This window comes from Oncorhynchus masou, chromosome 32 (assembly GCF_036934945.1).
Source record: "Oncorhynchus masou masou isolate Uvic2021 chromosome 32, UVic_Omas_1.1, whole genome shotgun sequence".
Classification (NCBI taxonomy): Eukaryota; Metazoa; Chordata; class Actinopteri; order Salmoniformes; family Salmonidae; genus Oncorhynchus; species Oncorhynchus masou.
This window is the reverse complement of record NC_088243.1, coordinates 77,430,247-77,456,904: the sequence shown is the minus strand read 5'-3', so window position 1 is coordinate 77,456,904 and position 26,658 is coordinate 77,430,247. Positions and strand designations below refer to the sequence as shown.

The window sequence follows — 26,658 nt, the reverse complement described above, 5'->3', positions numbered from 1 at the left end:
TTCCTCTTGTCCAGATGGGTTAGGGCAGTGTGCAGTGTGGTTGAGATTGCGTCGTCTGTGGACCTATTTGGGCGGTAAGCAAATTGGAGTGGGTCTAGGGTGTCAGGTAGGGTGGAGGTGATATGGTCCTTGACTAGTCTCTCAAAGCACTTCATGATGACGGAAGTGAGTGCTATGGTGCACTAGTCGTTTAGCTCAGTTACCTTAGCTTTCTTGGGAACAGGAACAATGGTGGCCCTCTTGAAGCATGTGGGAACAGCAGATTGGTATAGGGATTGATTGAATATGTCCGTAAACACACCAGCCAGCTGGTCTGCGCATGCTCTGAGGGCGCGGCTGGAGATGCCGTCTGGGCCTGCAGCTTTGCGAGGGTTAACACGTTTAAATGTTTTACTCACCTCAGCTGCAGTGAAGGAGAGACCGCATGTTTCCTTTGCAGGCCGTGTCAGTGGCACTGTATTGTACTCAAAGCGGGCAAAAAAGTTATTTAGTCTGCCTGGGAGCATAATAACATCCACCCGTAGCATGTGCTCCAGCAGGTATACAGTGCCTTGCAAAAGTATTCGGCCCCCTTGAACTTTGCGACCTTTTGCCACATTTCAGGCTTCAAACATAAAGATATAAAACTGTATTTTTTTGTGAAGAATCAACAACAAGTGGGAGACAATCATGAAGTGGAACGACATTTATTGGATATTTCAAACTTTTTTAACAAATCAAAAACTGAAAAATTGGGCATGCAAAATTATTCAGCCCCTTTACTTTCAGTGCAGCAAACTCTCTCCAGAAGTTCAGTGAGGATCTCTGAATGATCCAATGTTGACCTAAATGACTAATGATGATAAATACAATCCACCTGTGTGTAATCAAGTCTCCGTATAAATGCACCTGCACTGTGATAGTCTCAGAGGTCCGTTAAAAGCGCAGAGAGCATCATGAAGAACAAGGAACACACCAGGCAGGTCCGAGATACTGTTGTGAAGAAATTTAAAGCCGGATTTGGATACAAAAAGATTTCCCAAGCTTTAAACATCCCAAAGAGCACTGTGCAAGCGATAACATTGAAATGGAAGGAGTATCAGACCACTGCAAATCTACCAAGACCTGGCCGTCCCTCTAAACTTTCAGCTCATACAAGGAGAAGACTGATCAGAGATGCAGCCAAGAGGCCCATGATCACTCTGGATGAACTGCAGAGATCTACAGCTGAGGTGGGAGACTCTGTCCATAGGACAACAATCAGTCGTATATTGCACAAATCTGGCCTTTATGGAAGAGTGGCAAGAAGAAAGCCATTTCTTAAAGATATCCATAAAAAGTGTCGTTTAAGGTTTGCCACAAGCCACCTGGGAGACACACCAAACATGTGGAAGAAGGTGCTCTGGTCAGATGAAACCAAAATTGAACTTTTTGGCAACAATGCAAAACGTTATGTTTGGCATAAAAGCAACACAGCTCATCACCCTGAGCACACCATCCCCACTGTCAAACATGGTGTTGGCAGCATCATGGTTTGGGCCTGCTTTTCTTCAGCAGGGACAGGGAAGATGGTTAAAATTGATGGGAAGATGGATGGAGCCAAATACAGGACCATTCTGGAAGAAAACCTGATGGAGTCTGCAAAAGACCTGAGACTGGGACAGAGATTTGACTTCCAACAAGACAATGATCCAAAAAATAAGCAAAATCTACAATGGAATGGTTCAAAAATAAACATATCCAGGTGTTAGAATGGCCAAGTCAAAGTCCAGACCTGAATCAAATCGAGAATCCGTGGAAAGAACTGAAAACTGCTGTTCACAAATGCTCTCCATCCAACCTCACTGAGCTCGAGCTGTTTTGCAAGGAGGAATGGGAAAAAAATTCGGTCTCTCGATGTGCAAAACTGATAGAGACATACCCCAAGCGACTTACAGCTGTAATCGCAGCAAAAGGTGGCGCTACAAAGTATTAACTTAAGGGGGCTGAATAATTTTGCACGTCCAATTTTTCAGTTTTTGATTTGTTAAAAAAGTTTGACATATCCAATAAATGTCGTTCCACTTCATGATTGTGTCCCACTTGTTGTTGATTCTTCACAAAAAAAATACAGTTTTATATCTTTATGTTTGAAGCCTGAAATGTGGCAAAAGGTCGCAAAGTTCAAGGGGGCAGAATACTTTCGCAAGGCACTGTATCTCACTGGTCATCCCCAAAGTGAACACTTCCTTTGGCCGCCTTTCCTTCTAGTTCTTTGCTGCCAATGACTGGAACGAATTGCAAAAATCGCTGAAGTTGGAGACTTACATCTGCCTCAGTAACTTTTAGCATCAGCTATCTGAGCAGCTTACCGATCGCTGCAGCTGTACACAGCCCATCTGTAAATAGCCCATCCAACTACCTACCTCATCCCCATATTGTTTTTATTTACTTTTTTGCACACCAGTATTTATACTTGCACATCATCTGCACATCTATCACTCCAGTGTTAATTTGCTAAATTGTAATTACTTTACTACTATGGCCTATTTATTGCCTTACCTCCTTACTTCATTTGCAAACACTGTATATAGATTTTTCTATTGTGTTATTGACTGTACTTTTGTTTATTCCATGTTGTTGTTTTTTGTCGCACTGCTTTGCTTTATCTTGGCCAGGTCGCAGTTGTAAAGGAGAACTTGTTTTCAGCTGGCCTTCCTGGCTAAATAAAGGTGAAATAATAAAAAATGATGGTGGTGGTAGCATCATGCTGTGGAGATGTTTTTCAGCAGCAGGGACTGGGAGACTAGTCAGGATCAAGCGAAAGATTAACAGAGCAAAGTACAGAGAGATCCTTGATGAAACCTGCTCCAGAGTGCTCAGGACTTCAGACTGGGGTGAAGGTTCAGCTTCCAACAGGACAACAACCCTAAGCACACAGCCAAGACAATGCAGGAGAAGGCTTCGGAACAAGTCTCTGAATGTCCTTGAGTGGCTGAGCCAGAATCTGATCGAACATCTCTGGAGAGACCTGAAAATAGCTGTGCAGCAATGCTCCCCATCCATCCTGACAGAGCTTGAGAGGATCTGCAGTGAAGAATGGGAGAAACTCCCCAGCTTGTAGCGTCATACCCAAGATGACTCAATGCTGTAATCCCTGCTAAGGTTCTTCAACAAAGTATTCAGTAAAGGGTCTGAATACAGTTTTTTATACATTTAAAAAATTCATAAAAAATGTTTTTTTGCTTTGTCATTATGGGGTATTGTGTGTAGATTGATGAGGGGAAAACACATCTAATCTATTTTAGAATAAGGCTGTAACATAACAAAATGTGGGAAAGGTCAAGGGGTCTGAATACTTTCTGAAGGTCTGTGATGTCTGGACAGTCTATCTAAAGTACAACATGTCTGTTACCTGTCTATGCCCTGTCCGCAACATATTTACAACCTGTGTACAACCTCAAACTTTCACAAGGAACCCGTTGACAACCTCCAGAAGCCCATGTGTGTGTCCTGCAGAAGAACACGTTGGCACGATCTCACCTGTTCATTTCAAAATGGTGCTCATAACCACAGCAGTAAGGTTCACCTATTTATACACATGCTGTAACTGATATCCTGTATAAAACATGCAGTAGGCTTCTCAATAGGGCTCATCTGCATGTAGAAAAATGCTGTACCCTAATTATACAACCTATAGAAGAACCATTGATCTATAATAATATCATGCTGTACCCTCATTATACAACCTATAGAAGAACCATTGATCTATAATAATATCATGCTGTACCCTCATTATACAACCTATAGAAGAACCATTGATCTATAATAATATCATGCTGTGCCCTCATTATACAACCTATAGAAGAACCATTGATCTATAATAATATCATGCTGTACCCTCATTATATAACCTATAGAATAACCATTGATCTATAATAATATCATGCTGTACCCTCATTATATAACCTATAGAATAATCATTGATCTATAATAATATCATGCTGTACATTTGTGCACAGTAGGGTTAACCTGCACTGCATAGAAACATGCAGAATCCTTAGTTGACCTGTATAAAACATGCAGTAGGCTTCTCAATATGACTTATCTGCATGTAGAAACATGCTGTACCCACCTTATGTAACCTGTTTAATAACCACTGATCTGGGATAATATAAAATAACATGCTGTACCCACCTTATGTAACCTGTTTAATAACCACTGATCTGGGATAATAATAAAATAACACGCTGTACTACCAACACATCTATTGGTCTGGGGGTGTTTCCAAGGGTATGGAAGTCCGACATAATAACGGCCATCTTTAAATCGGGTGACCCTGCTGACGTGAATAACTACAGGCCCATTAGTATACTACATGTGGTGTCGAAGGTTGTTCAAAAGTGTGTAGCAGAGCAACTCAGCAACAGCCCCTTCACATTACACTCCATGCAATTTGGCTTCAGAGCGAAACACTCCACAGAAACGGCCAACTGCTTTCTTCTGGAAAATGTGAAGTCCAAGATGGACAAAGGGGGCGTTGTTGGGGCTGTGTTTCTGGACCTAAGGAAGGCTTTTGATACTGTTAACCATGAGATTCTCATTACAAAATTGTCCAAGTTCAACTTTTCCCCTGATGCCTTAAGATGGATAAAATCATGCCTTGAAGGCAGAACTCAGCGTGTCAGAGTAAACAATGAGCTGTCGCCCACTCTTAGCTATGATGTGGGCGTGCCCCAAGGGTCAATACTGGGGCCCCTCCTTTTCAGCCTGTACATTCATGATCTACCTTCGGTCTGTACTGGGTCTGAAGTTCAAATGTATGCAGATGATACAGTAATATATGTGCATGCAAAGAGCAAACAACAAGCTGCACAAGAACTCACTACTGTAATGGTCCAGGTTACAAAGTGGCTCAGTGACTCGTGTTTGCATCTCAATGTGAAAAAAACTGTCTGCATGTTCTTCACAAAGAGGGCAACAGATGCTACTGAGCCAGATGTCTATGTGTCAGGTGAGAAGCTCCAGGTGGTATCTGATTTTAAGTACCTTGGCATCATACTTGATTCCAACCTCTCTTTTAAAAAGCAGGTGAAAAAGGTCATTGAAATAACCAAATTCAACCTAGCTAATTTCCGATTTGTACGAAATTGTTTGTACTTCAAATCTATGATACTCCCCCACTTAACATACTACTTGACTAGTTGGGCCCAAGCTTGCTGTACAATATTAAAACCCATTCAGTCTGTCTACAAACAGGCTCTCAAAGTGCTTGATAGAAAGCCCAATAGCCATCATTACTGTTACATCCTCAGAAAGCATGAGCTCCTGAGTTGGGAAAATCTTGTGCAACACACAGATGCATGTCTTGTATTCAAGATCCTAAATGGCCTGGCTCCCCCTCCACTCAGTACTTTTGTTAAACAGAAAACCCAAACATATGGCAGCAGATCCACAAGGTCTGCCATGAGAGGTGACTGTATAGTTCCCTTAAGAAAAAGCACCTTTAGTAAATCCGCTTTCTCTGTGAGAGCTTCCCATGTCTGGAATACACTGCCATCAGACACACATAACTGCACCACCTATCACACTTTCACAAAAAACATGAAGACATGGCTAAAGGTCAATCAGATGTGTGAACATGGTCCCTAGCTGTGTATTACCACTTTCCATGTCTGTTTACTGTAGCTTGTGAGGTGTAGAAACACTTTGTTGCTTTTATGGATTTTGTCTTGTTGCTTTTTGTCCTATGTTGCTCCGTCTGTATGCTACGTCTTGCTTGTCCTATGTTGCTCCGTCTGTATGCTACGTCTTGCTTGTCCTATGTTACTCCGTCTGTATGCTACGTCTTGCTTGTCCTATGTTACTCCGTCTGTATGCTACGTCTTGCTTGTCCTATGTTACTCCGTCTGTATGCTACGTCTTGCTTGTCCTATGTTACTCCGTCTGTATGCTACGTCTTGCTTGTCCTATGTTGCTCTGTCTGTATGCTACGTCTTGCTTGTCCTATGTTGCTCTGTCTGTATGCTACGTCTTGCTTGTCCTATGTTGCTCTGTCTGTATGCTACGTCTTGCTTGTCCTATGTTGCTCTGCGTATGCTTATTGCTCATTGATTGTCTCTATTGTAATTGTTTTTAATAACCTGCCCAGGGACTGCGGTTGAAAATTAGCCGGCTGGCTAAAACCAGCACTTTTACTGAAACGATTAATGTGATTAATGTGCACTGTCCCTGTAAAAATAAATAAAACTCTAACTTTGCCAGTATGGTTAACCTGACCTGAATAGAAACATGTTGTATCCCACCTTATGTAACCTGTACTGTATACAAAATGGAGCTGAGCGATATTGTGATAAATTGCCTGAATTGATGCAATAACGATAAAATGAATGAAGTGCACCAGTTTTTAAAAATTGTCCTTTAAACAACTACTATTATATTAAATTGTTGTGGCCATCAATTGTCCTATTAAAAATCACCAGTGGTGTAAAGTAGTTATGTAAAATTACTTCAATAAGTAGTTTTTTGTGTATCTGTAGTTTACTTTACTATTTATATTTTGTACAAATTTTACTTCACTACATTCCTTAAGAAAATTACATGCTTCATTTGTAAATCATATCGGAGTGTTGGAGTGTGCCCTTGGCCATCAGTAAATAAATAAACAAACAAGAAAATGGTGCCATCTGGTTTGCTTTATAAACTGATTTTTTAATGATTTATACTTTCTTTTGATACCTAAGTATATTTGAGAAATTACATTTACTTTTGATACTTGAGTATATTTCAAATGAAATACCTTTTGACTTTTACTCAAGTATTATTTTACTGGGTGACTTTTGCTTGAGTCATTTTCTATTAACGTATCTTTACTTTTACTCAAGTATGACATGTGGTTACTTTTTCCACCACTGACAATCCCCCATATTAGCAAACTTATTTCAATTGAAACTAGATATTTCTCTTGTATAGGCTACTTATCTTAATGAACAATATCAGCAAAATGCCTGCAATAAGTGAGCGGTGTCGATAATTTTCGGTTTATCGTCCCAGCTCTAATAATAACCATGTTTTTTAAAGCAACTTTGAGATTCTGTTTGTAATGAAAAGCACTACATAAAATAAAATCCATTATTATTATTAGCTAAGACAGCAAACTCAGCCATGGATAGAGATCCAGGTCCATGCTGTACTACACTACCCAGTAGGGTTAACCTGACCTGAATACTAACATGTTGTACACCACCCTCCTTATTTCACTTAGAAAAGAACAATTGGTCAATGATAATAACATGCGGTGCTACTGTGCCCAGTGGGGTTAATGTGTTCAGACTACTGTGCAGAGACATGCTTTACCCTCCAGGGCAAACCATCCCTGGGTCTTAAGGGCCAAAGGTAGATTTAATATCTCCAGTCTGTTCTGGGTCCAACAGAAAGGGATTGCATCCCAAAATGCACCCTATTCCCTATATAGTACACTACTTTTGACCAGGGCCCATTGGACTCTGGTCAGAGGTTGTACACCATATAAGGAATAGGGTGCTATTTGGGACGTGTCTGGGTCACTGAACATGCCCACTGGTTACACATTAGAACGGACAGTCAGAGATGATGTGAAATCTGAGCAGACTACATATTGCCCTTGGCAGCCATTCAATGTTTCTTCTTCCCCGGCTAAAGCAGTAAGCAAACATGACAGCTTGATATTTGTCGATATGACAGGTGACACTGGACCGCGACCCAGGTTAAAGTAAAATATAGATCAGTTAACTTTTTACAATGTAGGAGACTTGGAGAATGTACAGTTGATAAAAATATAAGGTTAAACCTCTCTGGGGTTACTGATGATAGAACATGAGAAGAAAGAGACTGTTATTCATCCAACATGTTTTCCATACAACATGCTGTTTTACAATAAAACTTCCAGTTAGTTAGTGTTTGTTTTAAGGCAAAGGGCTTAACTGTAACTCACATCAGCCAAAAGGAAGCCAACCATGCAGAACGGACCAGTGGAGGAATAAAGACAGACTGCATCTGAAGATGCACCCTAATCACTATATAGTGCACTACTTTTGACCAAGGCCCTGGGAATAGGGTGCCAAGGGAATAGGGTGCCATTTCAGAGGCAGGCACAGGAAGCATTTGGTAGAAACTCTTGTTGCTTGACCAACTCCACAGCCCTTCATTCCATCCAGCCCCTGAGCCCTATAATCTTCTCAACATCTTCACTCGCCCACCTTCCACCCCTCCATCTCATCACCCCCTCCCTCCACCTCTCTCCCCTCATCCCCCACTTCTCTCCCTCTCTCACAGCAGCTCAGGGTCTTAATAATAAAACAGCCAGAGTGCACTCATAAAGAATTAGGTATGAACGCTTCAAAACAAGAACGAAAGAGAGTGAGAGAGGGGGAGAGAGAAACACACAGAGGGAGAGAGAAACACACAGAGGGAGAGAGAAACACACAGAGGGAGAGAGAAACACACAGAGGGAGAGAGACACACAGAGGGAGAGAGACACACTTTCTAGTAGCATGATCCAGTAGCAGTGACAGACGCATAGTGACAGGCTCTCTTTCTCTCCTTCTCTCTCTCTTCTCTCCTCTCAGGCCCCTGACTGCATGATTGTTCCTCTGATGCCAGGGGGGAGGCTGTTAGCTATTTAAAGAGACAGTGACCCCACGGAAGACACTAATTGTGTGAGATTAGTCGGGGATGACAACATTGTTTACGAGGCCTCATTAAGAGAATCACAGCGCATGTGCTCCAAATGACACCGTATTCCCCATTTAGTGCACTACTTTTGGTATGCATCATGGGTATCTGAACACACTCACAAAAGACAAGAGAAAACAATGATGAAAGGAATGTAAGTGGAGCAGCAAACAGCAATACATTGTTATTCTCTTAGAATCCTATAACTAACTACTAAATAATGAACATCTCATGATATCATATTCATTATTACAACTGTGATGTAAATAATACCATTCGCAATTGTTGAATTTAAATGATCAGAGTATTGCTGCTCGGCTAAACTGAAAAACAAAGGGTCCACTTTCTTCTTATCCTTCGTGCAACACTGTTCTCTCCCCTTGCTGAAAAAGCAGTCCTACTCGGCTTAGCACAGTTGCAGTATAGTGTAAACAGGTTGTTCAATGTGTTGTTCAATTGGCCTTAATGCAATGTGAGGGCGTAAGCTACCTTGCAGCTTCTGCTCAAGGCATTAACTGGTCCCAGCAAACCGGGAACATTCCCAGGACATTAGCTAACATTCCCAATCAGTTATAGTTAGGGTTTTATCCAAAATTAGGATGATAACATCAAGAGTTGGAACCAAAATTACACTACATCATCAAAAGCATGTGGATTCCCTTTCAATTTAGTGGATTCGGCTTTCAGCCACACCCGTTGCTGACAGGTGTATAAAATCAAGCACCCAGCCATGCAATCTCCATAGACAAACATTGTCAGTAGAATGGCCTTACTGAAGTGCTCCGTGGCTTTCAGCGTGGCACCGTCATAGGATGCCACCTTTCCAACAAGTCAGTTTGTCAAATTTCTGCCCTGCTAGAGCTGCCCCGGTCAACTGTATGTGCTTTTATTGTGAAGTGGAAACGTCTAGGAGCAACAACGGCTCAGCCGCAAAGTGGTAGGCCACACAAGCTCACAGAACAGGACTGCCGAGTGCTGAAGCGCGTAAAAATCTGTCCTCAGTTGCAACACTCACTACCGAGATCTAAACTGCCTCTGGAAGCAAAGACAGCACAAGAACTGTTCGTCGGGAGCTTTATGAAATGGGTTTCCATGGCCGAGCAGCCACACACAAGCCTAAGATCACCATGCGCAATGCCAAAAACATTGTCATTCTAGACGATTCTGTGCTTCCAACTGTGGCAACAGTTTGGGGAAGGCCCATTCCTGTTCCAGCATGACAATGCCCACATGCACAAAGTGAAGTCCATATAGAAAAGGTTTGTAGAGATCGGTGTGGAAGAACTTGACTGGCTTGCACAGAGCCCTGACCTCAACCCCATCGAACACCTTTGGGATGAATTGAAACAACGACTGCGAGCCAGGCCGAATCGCCCAACATCAGTGCCCAACCTCAATAATGCTCTTGTGGCTCAATGGAAGCAAGTCCCAGCAGCAATGAACCAACATCTAGTGGAAAGCCATCCCAGAAGAGCGGAGGCTGTTATAGCAGCAAAAGGGGGACCAACTCCATATTAATGCCCATGATTTTGGAATGAGATTTTCAATGAGCATGTGTCCACATACTTTTGGTCATGTAGTGTATTTTCCAATCGTTTGTTCTTAACAGAACCCCTATTTTTTACATTCCATCCCACTGTTCTGACCAGCTAAAGAAAGGTCTGAGCCAATTCGAAACAAAAAAACATGTTTATATTGTTGTTAAAACCTCTTGATACTCCCCATCCCGTATCCGGGATCGTGAATACAGCCTCAGGCTCATTAGCATAACGCAACGTTAACGATTTCTGAAAATCGCAAATGAAATGAAAATAATATGCCTGCTCTCAAGCTTAGCCTTTTCTTAACAACACTGTCATCTCAGATTTTCAAAATATGCTTTTGAACCATAGCAAATCAAGCATTTGTGTAAGAGTATTGCAAGCTAGCTTAGCATTTTGCGTAGCATTTAGCACGCAACATTTTCACAAAAACCAGATAACCAAATAAATAAAATTATTTACCTTTGAAGAACTTCGGATGTTTTCAATGAGGAGACTCTCAGTTACATAGCAAATGTTCAGTTTTTCCTGAAAGAATCTTTGTGTAGGAGAAATCGCTCCGTTTTGTACATCACATTTGGCTACCGAAACGAACCGAAAATTCAGTCACCAAAACGTCAAACTTTTTCCAAATTAACTCCATAATATCGACCGAAACATGGCAAACGTTGTTTAGAATCAATCCTCAAGGTGTTTTTTCACATATCTCTTCATTGATATGCCGTTCGTGGAAGCCTGCTTTCGTCTCAGAATCCCATGGAAAAATACCAGCAGCTGAAAATGACGCACCAATTTCGACGGAGGACACCGGGCGGACACCTGGAAAATGTAGTCTCTTATGGTCAATCTTCCAATGATATGCCTACAAATACGTCACAATGCTGCAGACACCTTGGGGAAACGATAGATAGGGCAGGCTCATTCCTGTCGCATTCACAGCCATATAAGGAGACAATGGAAAACAGAGCCTCAAAAATCCTGCTGATTTCCTGGTTGTAGTTTCATCTTGGTTTTGCCTGTAGCTCCTGTTCTGGGGCACTCACAGTCAATATCTTTGCAGTTCTGGAAACTTCAGAGTGTTTTCTTTCCAAAGCTATCAATTATATGCATAGTCGAGCATCTTTTTGTGACAAAATATATTGTTTAAAACGGGAACGTTTTTCATCCAAAAATGAAATAGCGCCCCCAGAGTTCCTTTTTAACCTTTGAAATCAAGTTTTTATTTTTATTTTTTACATTAAGCTCAATGAATTACTTCACCAATCAGTGTGGATAGAGCAGGCAGAGAATTAAAAATATGTCAAACCTTTTTGTAGTTAATAAATCCAACGTGAAACGTGATCACTAGGCCTATAGTACCCTTAACTAGCATTGAAAAAGTGTATCCATTCTTCTCTAGCTAATTAAAAATCTCTCCCCCCATTTCCTGAATCAAGCTTGTAACGTCAGTACAGTAGCCTACTGTATCTTCGGAGGGGGAGGAGCCTAAACACACAGGCAAAGATTTTCAGCTTGCAGGCAGAAACTGGAATACGTTTCTGAATGACGGAGTGAGGGCTTTGCATAGGTGCTTTGTTGTGTTATTTTGTGGGACTAGAAAAATATGCCTGGAATATAAAATTATGTTATTAACCTGTTGCCATGCTTTTAAAATAATGGTTCTGTTCTGGAACAGTATGGATCACTTTCGGTCCCGGTTCCAATTCTGTTCCTTGAAAATTGACGTTATTTTCCAGTTCTAACCCCTGGATTACATCCCAAAAACATGTTTGTTTTTTAATGAAATATCATTGGAATGTTCTCCTAACATTTACTAAAATGTTGTGCACAACCACCACAGAACATTCTCCTAAGGTTCTTATTAGATTTCCAGGAAATGTAATAACAGAATGTTTTCTGGGAATATTCTTGCAACATCAGACAAATGCTTTATACAAAAATGGTATAATCTTCAGCACAACTGGACAGCTTTTGTGTTTTATAACTTTTTGGACAACCTAATGAATGTTCTGGGAATGTTCACAGAACCAATTTTGGTTTGCTGGGTATACACTATTTTCTGTGTGCATGAGTAGGCTATATGCACAGCTGCACACTGAAGTGTGCTTTTTAAACAAATTGCTCAATGGGTCTAATCTGTTGCTTAGCTTAGCTTCAACACAAAAAAAGCAGTCCTCGGCCTGGAGTATAAGGACAGAAACACGTTGTCAGAAACACGTTGTTCAATGGGCCTAAATACACTATGAGGAGTGAAACTACCTTGCAGCTTCTGTGCACAATTAAGAGGCCTAAAGCACAGACACAACAAGTATTTGATTGGGTCTAAAATGTGTAGGAAGTGGAGGGAGTGGACTGGACAAAGGGCCCTGATCCGATTGAGATCTATTCTATTCCACAGCCTTCAGGAATGCCAAACACACTACATTATTCCTTAAGCTGCAAGTTGTTAGGATTTATAATGTAGCTGGTCGCTGCTCTAGTCTAGAGACGACAGAGAGGGTAAAGTATTGGAACAAGCTAATTACTCATGGGTAAATGATCAGGCATGGTAATGATAATGTATTGTCTTACAAAGTGAGTAGTCTTGGCCGAGCCAGAACGGGCCTCAAGGCCTGTTCTTTTTTATTTTATTTTGCTAGCATGAGGCAGCTTGATGTATAGCTAAACCCCCTAGCGTCCTGCTAGTCTATTGAACAGTACTGTAATAACAGTATCTTGTTCAATAATGGAAACAAATGATAACTACACATTAAAAATGGAGATTAAATCTGAAATCGAATTTCCTTTAAGTGGAATATGTTTGTCAGGTCCCAATAAACAAAAAAATCATAAACAGAACCTTCAAACGGGTTCAAAAGGGGCCTCGAGTGGAATATTTCTACGGCCAAGAAGGATTAGAGAGAGACCGCATTCAAATGGCCGTTGAATAGATATAGTTTTGAAATTATGGACCAACTGCCAATTTTAGGGATAGTTCCACTACTGGATACAACTGTATTCTATTCCTATTTAACTGACCATAATACTGTACTGTAGTGCAGTGGTTCACAACCTTCTTTGGTTACTGAACCATCAACTGAATTTTGCTCCCTGAAGCTTCCTGAGTACCCCTGAAGTACCCCCTCATGTGCATTTTACCACTACCCCTATGGACTCAGGAGTCTTTTCAAGTACCACCTGTGGATAGGCCAAGTACCCCCAGGGGTCCTAGTTCCCCTGGTTGGGAACCACTGCTGTAGTATAGTGTACGCAGGAATGTTATGTACAAACTAGTGTCGATATTTTAAGCATTAAGTGTTTAAATCTTGGTCAACATGCGCAAGATATCTCAGGCATTTTAAACGTTTCCCTCAGTCTGTAAGTCAGATGAGCTATTTCTTTTTCATGGCAAATAAAATGTAGTAAAATGCGCTGAGCCAGCAGGTCTGGACAGATGGAGTAAGAGGATTCTTGTTTGTTTTTCTGGAAATGAATGGCGCCAGACTGTCATGTTTGCTCTCTATTCATGTTTCAGGCCGTAGGACATCTCGAGGGCATCAACTCCCCAAATACAGCCAACATAAAATGCATTTCCGGTGGTTGAATAAAGACATAACTTGCTAACAGTAAACAACCCATATGAGCATGGCCATAACAGTGCTTATAGAATCCAGAAAGCTACAATAACAGGGCACACAACCCCTCAATAAATCCCTGACTCTCTACTGGAACCCATAGCCATTCCAAGCCTTGTGAGTCACAAGTCTGTATCTCTTTTAGCAACTCCCTGACCTGGGATCACATACCCCATACGGTATGTCCATCACCCTCTCAATCTCTTTCCTCCCCTCACTCCCCTTTCCTTCCTTCTCTCCTAACCCTTCCTTCTCCCCTTCAGGTAATTAATCACTGGTCAGTTTGCGATTTGATAAGTTAAAGCAAAGTTTACACCATTCTGCATTCACCAAGACAACGCTCTCAGATTTACAGTGGGTACGTCCCAAATGAAACACTATTTCCTATTCAGTGCCCTACATTTGACTTGAGCCCTATTAGCCCTGGTCTAAAGTAGTGTATCACAAAGGTAATATGGTGCCATTTGGGATGCATATTGATATAAATTGGCATTTATCTTTCCCTGGAGACAGAAATTAGCCATTTCTGCTAGATGGTCCAGCTGCAAATTAAAAATGTGATATATGGTAAAAATTAATGAAACCAAAAATGTGCTTTTTGGTCTTAATTTGAGGTTAGGGTTAGCTATGTGGGTAGGGTTTGGTTTAAAATCAGATTTTATGACTTTGTGGCTGCTCCCTCACTCCTTCCACCCCTCGTTCTCTTTTCTTACATGTCCCTCCCTCACTCCCTCCCTTCCTTCCTTCGCTTCACTGTGGTACCTCCATAACTCGCCGCCTCAGGCACTCCTTTGTTGGTTCCCCTCTAACCCACCTGGTTCAGATCATGAAACTATTGTTTTGTTGAAAGGATTTCTTCCATCATGACATGTGGATCCTTCTACACACTTAACCTACTGTTGTTGATACCCCCAGATAATCTCAGGCCATTATTTGTACCTGTGTAATTACATAGTAATAATCTAAACATGACGCCTGTTTTGTGGAAATCCGGACTCATTGATCAAAACAAGCACCCCTGGGAAGTGATTGGTACCTCATTTCCCTCCTCAAAGCTCTTATGAGCAGAACTAGTGTGTCTTAGTGTAGATATATTTTTTAACTGGGCCTGGGATCTAACAGGGCAATGGGCATGGATTTCACAGAGTTCACCTCAATGTAAATTCTCCTTCATGTCTCACTCTAGAGAAGTATTTGGAGTGGGTACTGGCCTGGGCACTGCACTCAGGGTGGGCTCAGCTGGGAGATGTGATTATGTGCCAGGCAGTCAATAAGCCCCACAGGAGGTTGGTGGCACCTTAATTGGGGAGGACGGGCATGTGTTAATGGCTGGAGTAGAATAGGTGGAATGGTATCAACAACATCAACCACATGGTTTCTTTGTGTTTGATGCCATTCCATTTGCTCCGTTCCAGACATTACTATGAGCCGTCCTCCCCTCAGAAGCCCCTTCTGCACCGTACTCTTTCCCGGGGCGAGCTAGTGGAGCTGGGGGATCTGACTACAGCTCACTAGTCTAATTCCTTTTGATATGAGAACAGTGGACGCCTTTTTCAAGATTAGAAATTAGGTTACTGACTGGACCCAAACATTTAAAAAGTCTTAACGAAGGGAAAATAAGAGAGGGAGATGTCTTGACACTCGTCATCCAATTAAACTGGGGTCGTTGTTTTGGGAGGGAGGAAAGACCTCTCCCTGGATGATGGCCTAAAAGTTGCAGTTGAAAACCAGAGAACGTGTACACTTCCATAGCGAGAATGTATAGAGGTCAACATACCACGTCCTAAAAATGAACCTAGGCCATCGTCAGACCCTTTCTGAGAATTGAGAGAGCGTTAGAGAAAAGACAATTGGATTTATTTTTAGCCACAAACATGTTTCATCCTAAAGCCATAAACATGCTTCATCCTAAAGCCACAAACATGCTTCATCCTAAAGCCACAAACATGTTTCACCCTAAAGCCACAAACATGCTTCACCCTAAAGCCACAAACATGCTTCACCCTAAAGCCACAAACATGCTTCACCCTAAAGCCACAAACATGCTTCACCCTAAAGCCACAAACATGTTCCACCCTAAAGCCACAAACATGTTCCACCCTAAAGCCACAAACATTTCACCCTAAAGCCACAAATGTTAAATCATAACAATATAAGTGGTTGAGACAACTCAAGTAGAGGTCGACCGATTAATCGGACATGCCTATTAATTAGGGCCAATTTCAAGTTTTCATAACAATCGGAAATCGGTATTTTTGGGCTTTTTTTTACACCTTTATTTAATCTTTATTTAACTAGGCAAATCAGTTAAGAACACATTCTTATTTTCAATGACGGCCTAGGAACGGTGGGTTAACTGCCTCGTTCATGGGCAGAACGACAGATTTTCACCTTGTCAGCTCAGGGGATCCAATCTTGCAAATGTACAGTTAATTGGTCCAATGTTATAACGACCTGCCTCTCTCTCGTTGCACTCCACAAGGAGACTGCCTGTTACGCGAATGCAGTAACCCAAGGTAAGTTGCTAGCTAGCATTAAACTTAACTTATAAGAAAAATCAATCAATCATAATCACGAGTTAACTACACATGGTTGATGATATTACTAGATATTATCTGGCGTGTCCTGCGTTGCATATAATCTGACTGAGCATAAAAGCATACAAGTATCTGACTGAGCAGTGGTAGGCAGAAGCAGGCGCATAAACATTCATTCAAACAGCACTTTCTTTGCGTTTTGCCAGCAGCTCTTCATTGTGCTTCAAGCATTGCACTGTTTATGACTTCAAGCCTATCAACTCCCGAGATGAGGCTGGTGTAACCGAAGTGAAATGACTAGCTAGTTAGCGCGCGCTAATAGCGTTTCAAACGTCACTCGCTCTGAGCCTTGGAGTGGTTGTTTCCCTTGCTCTGCATGGGTAACGCTGCTTCGAGGGTGGCTGTTGTCGTTGTGTTCCTGGTTTGAGCCCAGGGAGGAGCGAGGAGAGGGACGGAAGCTATACTGTTACACTGGCAATAGTAAAGTGCCTATAAGAACATCCAATAGTCAAAGGTTCATGAAATACATATGGTATAGAGGGAAATAGTCCTATAATTCCTATAATAACTACAACCTAAAACTTCTTACCTGGGAATATTGAAGACTCATGTTAAAAGGAACCAGCAGCTTTCATATGTTCTCATGTTCTGAACAAGGAACTTAAACGTTAGCTTTCTTACATGGTGCATATTGCACTTTTACTTTCTTCTCCAACACTTTGTTTTTGCATTATTTAAACCAAATTGAACATGTTTCATTATTTATTTGAGGATAAATTGATTTTATTGATGTATTATATTAAGTTAAAATAAGTGTTCATTCAGTATCGTTGTGATTGTCATTATTACAAATAAAATTAAAATATATATATATTTTTTTTTTAAATCAGCCGATTAATCGGTATTGGCTTTTTTGGTCCCCCAATAATCAGTATCGGTATCGGCGTTGCAAAAATATAATCAGTCGACCTCTAAACTCAAGGTCTCACGATGAGTGTCTGTGGAGGCACCTAAGCTGTTAAACATTGAAACACTAACTGAGCTGCAGCTCAATGATAACTGAGCCGTGGTAGACTATAGCCTCACCTATACCACAATGCCTGTCCCTCATCCCTCCTCACCCACTGTGAAACATTTATAGTAGTGCAAACTAACTGTACGGAAATGGCCTACATCAGGGCCTGTATACACTAACAGCCTCAGTTTTCCCTTAAAGATCATAATGAATTAGATCACATGAACAGGATGGGACCTGATCCTAGATCAGCACTCCTACTCTGACACGCTTTGTGACGGCCTTGATGTAGTGAGGCAAAAGAGCGGTGTGTGTGTGTGTGTGTGTTGTAAAAGAAAAGCCTGATAGTAATCCTAAACAGATTGGGGGTGAAGATTGAGGCCACAATATAGTGGCACACACTAGTGCCTTTGTCACATGGAAAATAAATTAACAACATGAGCGGAGAACATAAGGACGCATGTTATCCAGCAGTATGAATGAATTAGAGCCGTGACCAGAAAGTTAATGTAAGGCAACTCTGGTGCTATATGGCCTGGGTATAGTCTATACATTAAGTTGAAGTAGGCTGAAGTAGACTGAAGTAGGCTGAAGAGTCTTCAGACACATGATGCCGAGACTGAAGTAGTAGCCTAAATTCTCTGACACATCTGAAGAGCAAAGACGGATATGATCAATAATCAAAAATGTCATTCATGTTTAACTTTAATATCTTCTTGAGACAATGCTGGGCATTTTTCTATACTGAACAAAAATATAAACACAGCATGTACATTGTTGGCCCCATGTTCCATGAACTGAAATAAAAGATCCAAGAAATGTTCCATATGCACAAAATATATTTCAAATTGAGCACAAATTTGTTTACATCCCTATTAGTGAGCATTTCTCCTTTGCTAAAATAATCCATCCACCTGAAAGGTGTGGCATATCAAGAAGCTGTGCTGTGCTGGGGACAATAAAACGCCACTCTAAAATGTGCAGTTTTGTCACACAACACAATGCCACAAATTTTGAGCGAGCATGCAATTGGCATGCTGATGGCAGGAATGTCCACCAGAGCTGTTGCCAGATAATTGAATGTTCATTTCTCTACCATAAGCCGCCTACAAAGTAATTTCAGATAATTTGGCAGTATGTCCAACCAGCCCCCGAAACCACACCAGCACAGGACCTCCACATTCGGCTTCTTCACCAGCGGGATCATCTGAGACCAGACAGCTGATGAAACTGAGGAGTATTTGTCTGTAATAAAGCCCTTTAGTGTGGAAAAACTCATTCTGATTAGCTGGGCCTGGCTCCCCAGTGGGTGGGCCTGGCTCCCCAGTGGGTGGGCCTGGCTTCCCAGTGGGTGAGTCTATGCCCTCCCTGGCCCACCCTTGGCTGCGCCCCGGCCCAGTCATGCGAAATCCAAAGATTAGGGCCTAATAAAGTTATTTCAACCGACTGATTTCCTTATTGGAACTGTAACTCAGTAAAATTGCTGAAATTGTTGCATTTATATTTTTGTTCAGTATAGTTCTGGGTTAATTTGACCCTTCTCGCTTACCTTCAACAGTAAGTCACCATCAGTGGGCTAACTTTATTAACAGGTGCAACAGTTACAGGACAGACTCACCTACTTTAAACTGCGACGTATTGTCATTGGGGTCTGCGTGGTCTTTCACCAGCATCATGTGGAGGATACCGAAGGAGTTCTGTATCCCGAAGATGGATCCATTACACCAGGTAGCAGCGAAAACAACTAACCAGCCGAACCCGCCCTCGGGTGGGACGAACCCGGGGCACTGCCCTGGCATCGGTGCCGGGGACTGAGGATCCGGGGACACACCGGGTTTACAATCGAGACATCCAGCCTCGATGAGCTGGATAGTACTGTCCTCGTGTGGAATCTTGCATTCGCTATCTCCCAGGTCCTGTCCCTGGTTCTTCTGTGCTTGCTGGTTCTCTCGGTCTTGGGGAGAACCACCGTTTTGCTCAATTTCAGAGTCAGCAGTAGCCTCATCACAGTTTTCGGTCGGCGGCTCGCCGCTCGATATTTCCTCCTCGGTCCGATTTTCTCCTTTCCCGTTGACCCCCATTTTATCCTGTCCAGTAGAGGGGTTACTGTTGTGTTCTGGGTGCATCGCTCATGCATCAGACAGCGACAGTAGCCTATTGATTGACAAGGTCTGTCTATAGAAAATAAAAAGTAGGATTCTTTCTGCTCTGTTCTTCCAGTAATTGTAGGCAAAGTCAAGTCACAGCACCAAGTTCAGTATCCGAAGTGCTGAAGTGCTGCTATAAAATCGGTTGTAATAGTGAAAGGTCAGGCACGTTTTATTTATTTATCATGATTTAAAGCAGGTGTCCACGAAGCCTATTTACAGGGGAAATGATGACGCCAGAAAATATTTCACTTTTGCTTTCCTGCTCCGTGAAAAATGTAAATCAACCTGTGAAAACGTCTGCTGCTCGCCAACCTCAACTCAATCTCGTCCTCGCGCTGCAGAGTCACCGCTGTCCACATCGTGTAGCCTAATCTGTAAACAAACGAGTGTCGGCTCCTCCTCTTTCATGGATTTAATGTTACATTGGAATATGTGAATCTCTCGAACCGGGGTTTTCTGTGCAAAACCAGAAAATAACCTTCATTCAACAATTGCCCCCGCCTCCACGACCTCCGTCACCAATGACCGAGCTCAAGGATGGATTAAAAATTCCTGCAGTACGAGATTACGGAAAGACTCGAATGTCGCCCCACCCCTTCTGCTGTCTCTGCCATACACTACACGAACTACATTGGAAGGCGCAGCCGCAACTGAATGAATGATGTTGATGGAATGGGCCAGCATTCTCCATCAAAATATAGCAACGTTGGTCTATTGATACAATGTTGCAATTGTCGAAGGATACAGTTTCCCGCGAAAAAAGTGTCAATGTAACAATTTTGTATCGGGTGTATCGCAACTGATTTACCTTCACTCGGCCATGATGCAGCCTATTTGATCAAGTTTCACGTTTTAATGTCACACGTACAAGTACAATGAAATGCCTTTCTTGCAAACTCAAAGCCCCAAAATGCAATAAACAATAGCATTGTATTACTAGAAAAAAACGAGAAATAAGAATAAGAAATATGAAATACACAATAGTAAGTAAGTAAGCAAGCATTCAATATACATGAAATATTTAATAAGTCAGTTCCAATACCATATTTACATGTGCAGGGATACTGGGGTGACGGAGGTAGATATGTATAGGGGTAAGGAGACAGGGATACTGGGGTGACGGAGGTAGACATGTATAGGGGTAAGGAGACAGGGATACTGGGGTGACGGAGGTAGACATGTATAGGGGTAAGGAGACAGGGATACTGGGGTGACGGAGGTAGATATGTATAGGGGTAAGGAGACAGGGATACTGGGGTGACGGAGGTAGATATGTATAGGGGTAAGGTGACAGGGATACTGGGGTGACGGAGGTAGATATGTATAGGGGTAAGGAGACAGGGATACTGGGGTGACGGAGGTAGATATGTATAGGGGTAAGGAGACAGGGATACTGGGGTGACGGAGGTAGATATGTATAGGGGTAAGGAGACAGGGATACTGGAGTGACGGAGGTAGATATGTATAGGGGTAAGGAGACAGGGATACTAGAGTGACGGAGGTAGATATGTATAGGGGTAAGGTGACAGGGATACTAGAGTGACGGAGGTAGATATGTATAGGGGTAAGGAGACAGGGATACTGGGGTGACGGAGGTAGATATGTATAGGGGTAAGGAGACAGGGATACTGGGGTGACGGAGGTAGATATGTATAGGGGTAAGGAGACAGGGATACTGGGGTGACGGAGGTAGATATGTATAGGGGTAAGGAGACAGGGATACTGGAGTGACGGAGGTAGATATGTATAGGGGTAAGGAGACAGGGATACTGGGGTGACGGAGGTAGATATGTATAGGGGTAAGGTGACAGGGATACTAGAGTGACGGAGGTAGATATGTATAGGGGTAAGGAGACAGGGATACTGGAGTGACGGAGGTAGATATGTATAGGGGTAAGGAGACAGGGATACTGGGGTGACGGAGGTAGATATGTATAGGGGTAAGGAGACAGGGATACTGGGGTGACGGAGGTAGATATGTATAGGGGTAAGGAGACAGGGATACTGGGGTGACGGAGGTAGATATGTATAGGGGTAAGGAGACAGGGATACTGGGGTGACGGAGGTAGATATGTATAGGGGTAAGGAGACAGGGATACTGGGGTGACGGAGGTAGATATGTATAGGGGTAAGGAGACAGGGATACTGGGGTGACGGAGGTAGATATGTATAGGGGTAAGGTGACAGGGATACTGGGGTGACGGAGGTAGATATGTATAGGGGTAAGGAGACAGGGATACTGGGGTGACGGAGGTAGATATGTATAGGGGTAAGGTGACAGGGATACTGGGGTGACGGAGGTAGACATGTATAGGGGTAAGGAGACAGGGATACTGGGGTGACGGAGGTAGATATGTATAGGGGTAAGGAGACAGGGATACTGGGGTGACGGAGGTAGACATGTATAGGGGTAAGGAGACAGGGATACTGGGGTGACGGAGGTAGATATGTATAGGGGTAAGGAGACAGGGATACTGGGGTGACGGAGGTAGATATGTATAGGGGTAAGGAGACAGGGATAATGGGGTGACGGAGGTAGATATGTATAGGGGTAAGGAGACAGGGATACTGGGGTGACGGAGGTAGATATGTATAGGGGTAAGGAGACAGGGATACTGGGGTGACGGAGGTAGATATGTATAGGGGTAAGGAGACTAGGCCACGGGATATAAGTGAGTGGCTGTGCAAGTGCGCAGATGTGTAGAGTCAGTATAAATGTATGTGCATGTTATGTGTGAGTGAGCAAATGATGGAGTGTGTGTGTGTGTGTGTGCGTGTGCGTGTGTGTGTGTGTGTGCGTGTGTGTGTGTTGGAGTGACAATGTGTGTGAGTGTGCATAGGGCCTACACATAGAGACAGTGCAAATACTGAAATAAAAGGTCAATAAAGAAACAAGGTAACTCGGTCCATGTAGCTATTTTGTTAGCTATTTATCAGTCGTATTTCTTGGGGATAGAAGCTGTACAAGAGCCTGTTGGTGTCAGACTTGATGCACTTGCCATGCCGCAGCAGAGAAAATAGTCTATGGCTTGGGTGGTTGGGGTCTTTGACGATTTTCCGGCTCTTCTTTTCACACAGCCTGATATAGAGGTCCTGGATGCAGGGAGCTCGGCCCCAGTAATGTCCTGCGCTGTCCGCACAATCTTCTGTAGCACCATGCAGTCGAGGGCGGTGCTATTGCCATACCAAGCAGTAATGCAAATAGTCTAAATGCCCTCAATGTTACAGCTGTGTGACCTTTTCAGGATTTCAAATCTAATCAAATCAAATTTTATTGGCCACATACAAGTCAAATGCTTACTTACAAGACCTTAGCCAACAATGCAGTTTTAAGAAAACACCTAAAAAAAGAGTAAGAGATAAGAATAACAAATGATTAAAGAGCAGCAGTACATAACAATAGTGGGGCTATATACAGGGGGTACAGGTACAGAGTCAATGTGCGAGGGTACCGGTGTTGAGGTAGTTGAGGCAATATGTACAGGTAGGTAGCGCAAAGTGACTATGCATAGATAATAACAGAGAGGAGCAGCAGCGTTTGGGGGGTATCCATTTGATTAGCTGTTCAGGAGTCTTATGGCTTGGGGGTAGAAGCTATTTAGGAGCCTCTTGGAACTAGACTTGGTGCTCCGGTACCGCTTGCCTTGAGGTAGCAGAGAGAACAGTCAATGACTAGGGTGGCTGGAGTCTTTGACTATTTTTAGGGCCTTCCTCTGACACCACCTGGTATAGAGGTCCTGGATGGCAGGAAGCTTGGCCCCGGTGATGTACTGGGCCGTACGCACTACCCTCTGTAGTGTCTTGCAGTTGGAGGCTGAGCAGTTGCCATACCAGGCAGCAATGCAACCCGTCAGGATGCTCTCGATGGTGCAGCTGTAAAACTTTTTGAGGATCTGCGGACTCATGCCACATCTTTTAAGTCTCCTGAGGGGGAATAGGTTTTGTTGTGCCCTCTTCACGACTGTCCTGGTGTGCTTGGACCATGTTAGTTTGTTGGTGATGTGGACGCCAAGGAACTTGAAGCTCTCAACCTGCTCCACTACAGCCCAGTCGATGAGAATGGGGGTGTGCTTGGTCCTCCTTTTCCTATAGTCCACAATCATTTCCTTTGTCTTGATCACGTTGAGGGAGAGGTTGTAGTCCTTGCACCACATGGTCAGGTCTCTGAGCTCCTCCCTATAGGCTGTCTCATAGTTGTCGGTGATCAGGCCTACCACTGTTGTGTCATCAGCAAACTTATTGATGGTGTTAGAGTTGTGCCTGGCCGTGCAGTCATGAGTGAACAGGTAGTACAGGAGGGGACTGAGCACGCAACCCTTAGGGGCCCCTGTGTTGAGGATCAGCGTAGTGGATGTGTTGTTACCTACTCTTACCACCTGGGTGGCAGCCCATAAGTAAGTCCAGGATCAAGGTGCAGAGGGAGATGTTTAGTCCCCGTGTCCTTAGCTTAGTGATAAGTTTGAGGGTACTATTGGTGTTGAATGCTGAGCTGTAGTCAATGAATAGCATTCTCACATAGGTGTTCCTTTTGTCCAGGTGTGAAACGGCAGTGTGGAGTGCAATAGAGATTGCATCACCTGTGGATCTGTTGGGCAGTATGCGAATTGGAGTGGGTCTAGGGTTTCCGGAATAATGATGTTAATGTGAGCCATGACCTGCCTTTCAAAGCACTTCATGGCTACAGACATGAGTGCTGCGGGTCGGTAGTCATTTACACAGATTACCTTAGTGTTCTTGGGCACAGGGACTGTGGTGGTCTGCTTGAAACATGTTGGTATTTCAGACTCAGACAGGGAGAGGTTGAAAATGTCACTGAAGACACTTGCCAGTTGGTCAGCGCATGCTCGGAGTACACGTCCTGGTAATCTGTCTGACTCTGCGGCCTTGTGAATGTTGGCCTGTTTAAAGGTCTTACATCGGCTGCGGAGAGTGTGATCACACAGTCGCCTGGAACAGCTGATGCTCTCATGCATGTTTCAGTGACATCGGCAGAAGAATCCAGGAACATATTCCAGTCTGTGCTAACCAAACAGTCCTGTTGTTCAGCATCTGCTTCATCTGACCACGATTTTATAGACTGAGTCTCTGGTGCTTCCTGCTTTAATTTTAGCTTGTAAGCAGGAATCAGGAGGATAGAATTATGGTCAGATTTGCCAAATGGAGGGCGAAGGAAAGCTTTGTATGCGTTTCTGCGTGTGGAGTAATGGTGGTCTAGAATTTTTTTCCCCTGACATGCTGATAGAAATGATATAAGTTTCCCTGCATTAAAGTTCCCAGACACTAGGAGCGCTGCCTCTGGATGAGCGTTTTCCTGTTTGCTTATGGCGGTATACAGCTCACTGAGTGCGGTTTTAGTGCCAGCATCGGTCTGTGGTAGTATGTAGACAGCTACGAAAAATACAGATGAAAACTCTCTAGGTAGATAGCGTGGTCTACAGTTTATCATGAGATACTCTACCTCAGGTGAGAAAACCTTGAGACTTCCTTAGATATCGTGCACCAGCTGTTGTTTACATAAATGCATAGGCCCCCACCCCGTGTCTTACCAGAGGCTGCTGTTCTGTCCTGCCGATAGAGTGTATAACCCACCAGCTGTCTGTTCTTAATGTTGTCGTTCAGCCACGACTCGGTGAAACATAAGATATTACAGTTTTTAATGTCCCGTTAATGTTTAATGTACATCATTTCTATCAGCATGTCAGGATAAACGTGCTTTCAGTTCGTCCCATTTATTTTCCAGCAATTGAACGTTAGCTAGCAGGACAGAAGGCAAGGACAGATTAGCCACTTGTCACATAATCCTCACAAGGCACCCTGATCTCTTTCCGCAAAATCTGAGTTTCCTTCACCAGCGAATAACGGGGATCTGGGCCTGGTCGGGTGTCTGTATTATATCCCTCCCGTCTGACTCATTGAAGAAGAACTCTTCGTCCAGTTTGAGGAGAGAAATCGCAGACCTGATGTCCAGAAGCTCTTTTCAGTCAAAAGAGATGGTAGCAGCAACATTATGTACAAAGCAAGTTACGAATAAAGCAAAAAAACTAACAAAATAGCATGATTGGTTAAGAGCCGATAAGACGGCAGCCTTCCCCTCCGGCGCCATCACAACAAAATTTGCGGGCCCATGACTGACTTTTTCAATCTCCTGAGGGGGAAGAGGCACTGCCGCGCCTTCTTCACGACTGTGCGTGTGTGTTTTAATCATTTTAAGTCTTTAGTGATTTGGACACTGAGGAACTTGAAGCTGTCTACCTGCTCCACTGCCTCCCCGTCAATGTCGATGGAGGCGTGCTCGCCCTCCTGTTTCCTGTAGTCCATGATCAGCTCCTTGGTCTTACTGACGTTGAGGGAGAGGTTGATGCTCCGGCACCACACTGTCAGGTCACTGACCTCCTCCCTGTAGGCTGACTCATCGTTGGCGATGAGTGATGATCAGGCGGTGATCAGGCCTATCACCGTTGTGTCGTCAGCGAACTTGATAATGGTGTTGGAGTCGTGCGTGGTCACACAGTCGTGGTGAACAGGGAGTACAGGAGGGGATTAAGCACACAACCCTGTGAGGCCTCTGTGTTAAGGGAAAATATGCACAGTATCCATCACATCCCATACATCTGCATTTTAGACCAGAATAAAATGCTGTTAAAACGTGCGATTTACGTCTAGTGACGGAAATTGAGGCTTGTAAAGCAGGCTTCTTCTATGACTGCATTTAAAGAGGTAGCCCCTGTCAAACCTCTTGGCGTAATGGTTAATGTATTGGCTTGACAGTCAATAGATCTGGGCTCGATGCTTCGATTTCACTACAACATACTTCCATTATTGGTTTCATTGACTCTTCCCTTTAAGTGGGCAATTAGCAGTTGCTATATCCATTTTTGGACTAATAAATTAATGATAAGTACCCAAAATTCTTCAAGAATATAATTTAGAAATGTCTCATGAGCTTAGTTCAAAGGTCATACACCATCAGAATCCAAAATAAGCTTGTTTTTTTTAAAGTAAATGTAAACAAACATTATACAGCCTCAAAACATGGTTAAAAGTAAACTATAATTTTGAAATCATGGTTGGTCCGTCCTTGCGTCCATAGCTGTCTATGAATTTGAGAGTGGTTACATTTCTTCAGCCCTA

General features: G+C 43.1%; 1 protein-coding gene across 2 annotated transcripts in view; it reads right to left on the bottom strand.

The window, feature by feature from the left end:
• Nucleotides 1-20,048, bottom strand: part of LOC135526638 (monocarboxylate transporter 8-like) — a 39,303-nt gene extending 19,255 nt beyond the window's left edge. For both annotated transcript variants that reach the window (XM_064955150.1, XM_064955151.1), the window contains exon 1: nt 18,996-20,048. In XM_064955150.1, the coding sequence (XP_064811222.1) occupies nt 18,996-19,503 (508 nt within the window). In that variant the 5' untranslated portion in view covers nt 19,504-20,048. The remainder of the gene's footprint in view (nt 1-18,995) is intronic.
• Between the last annotated feature and the right edge of the window lie 6,610 nt (nt 20,049-26,658).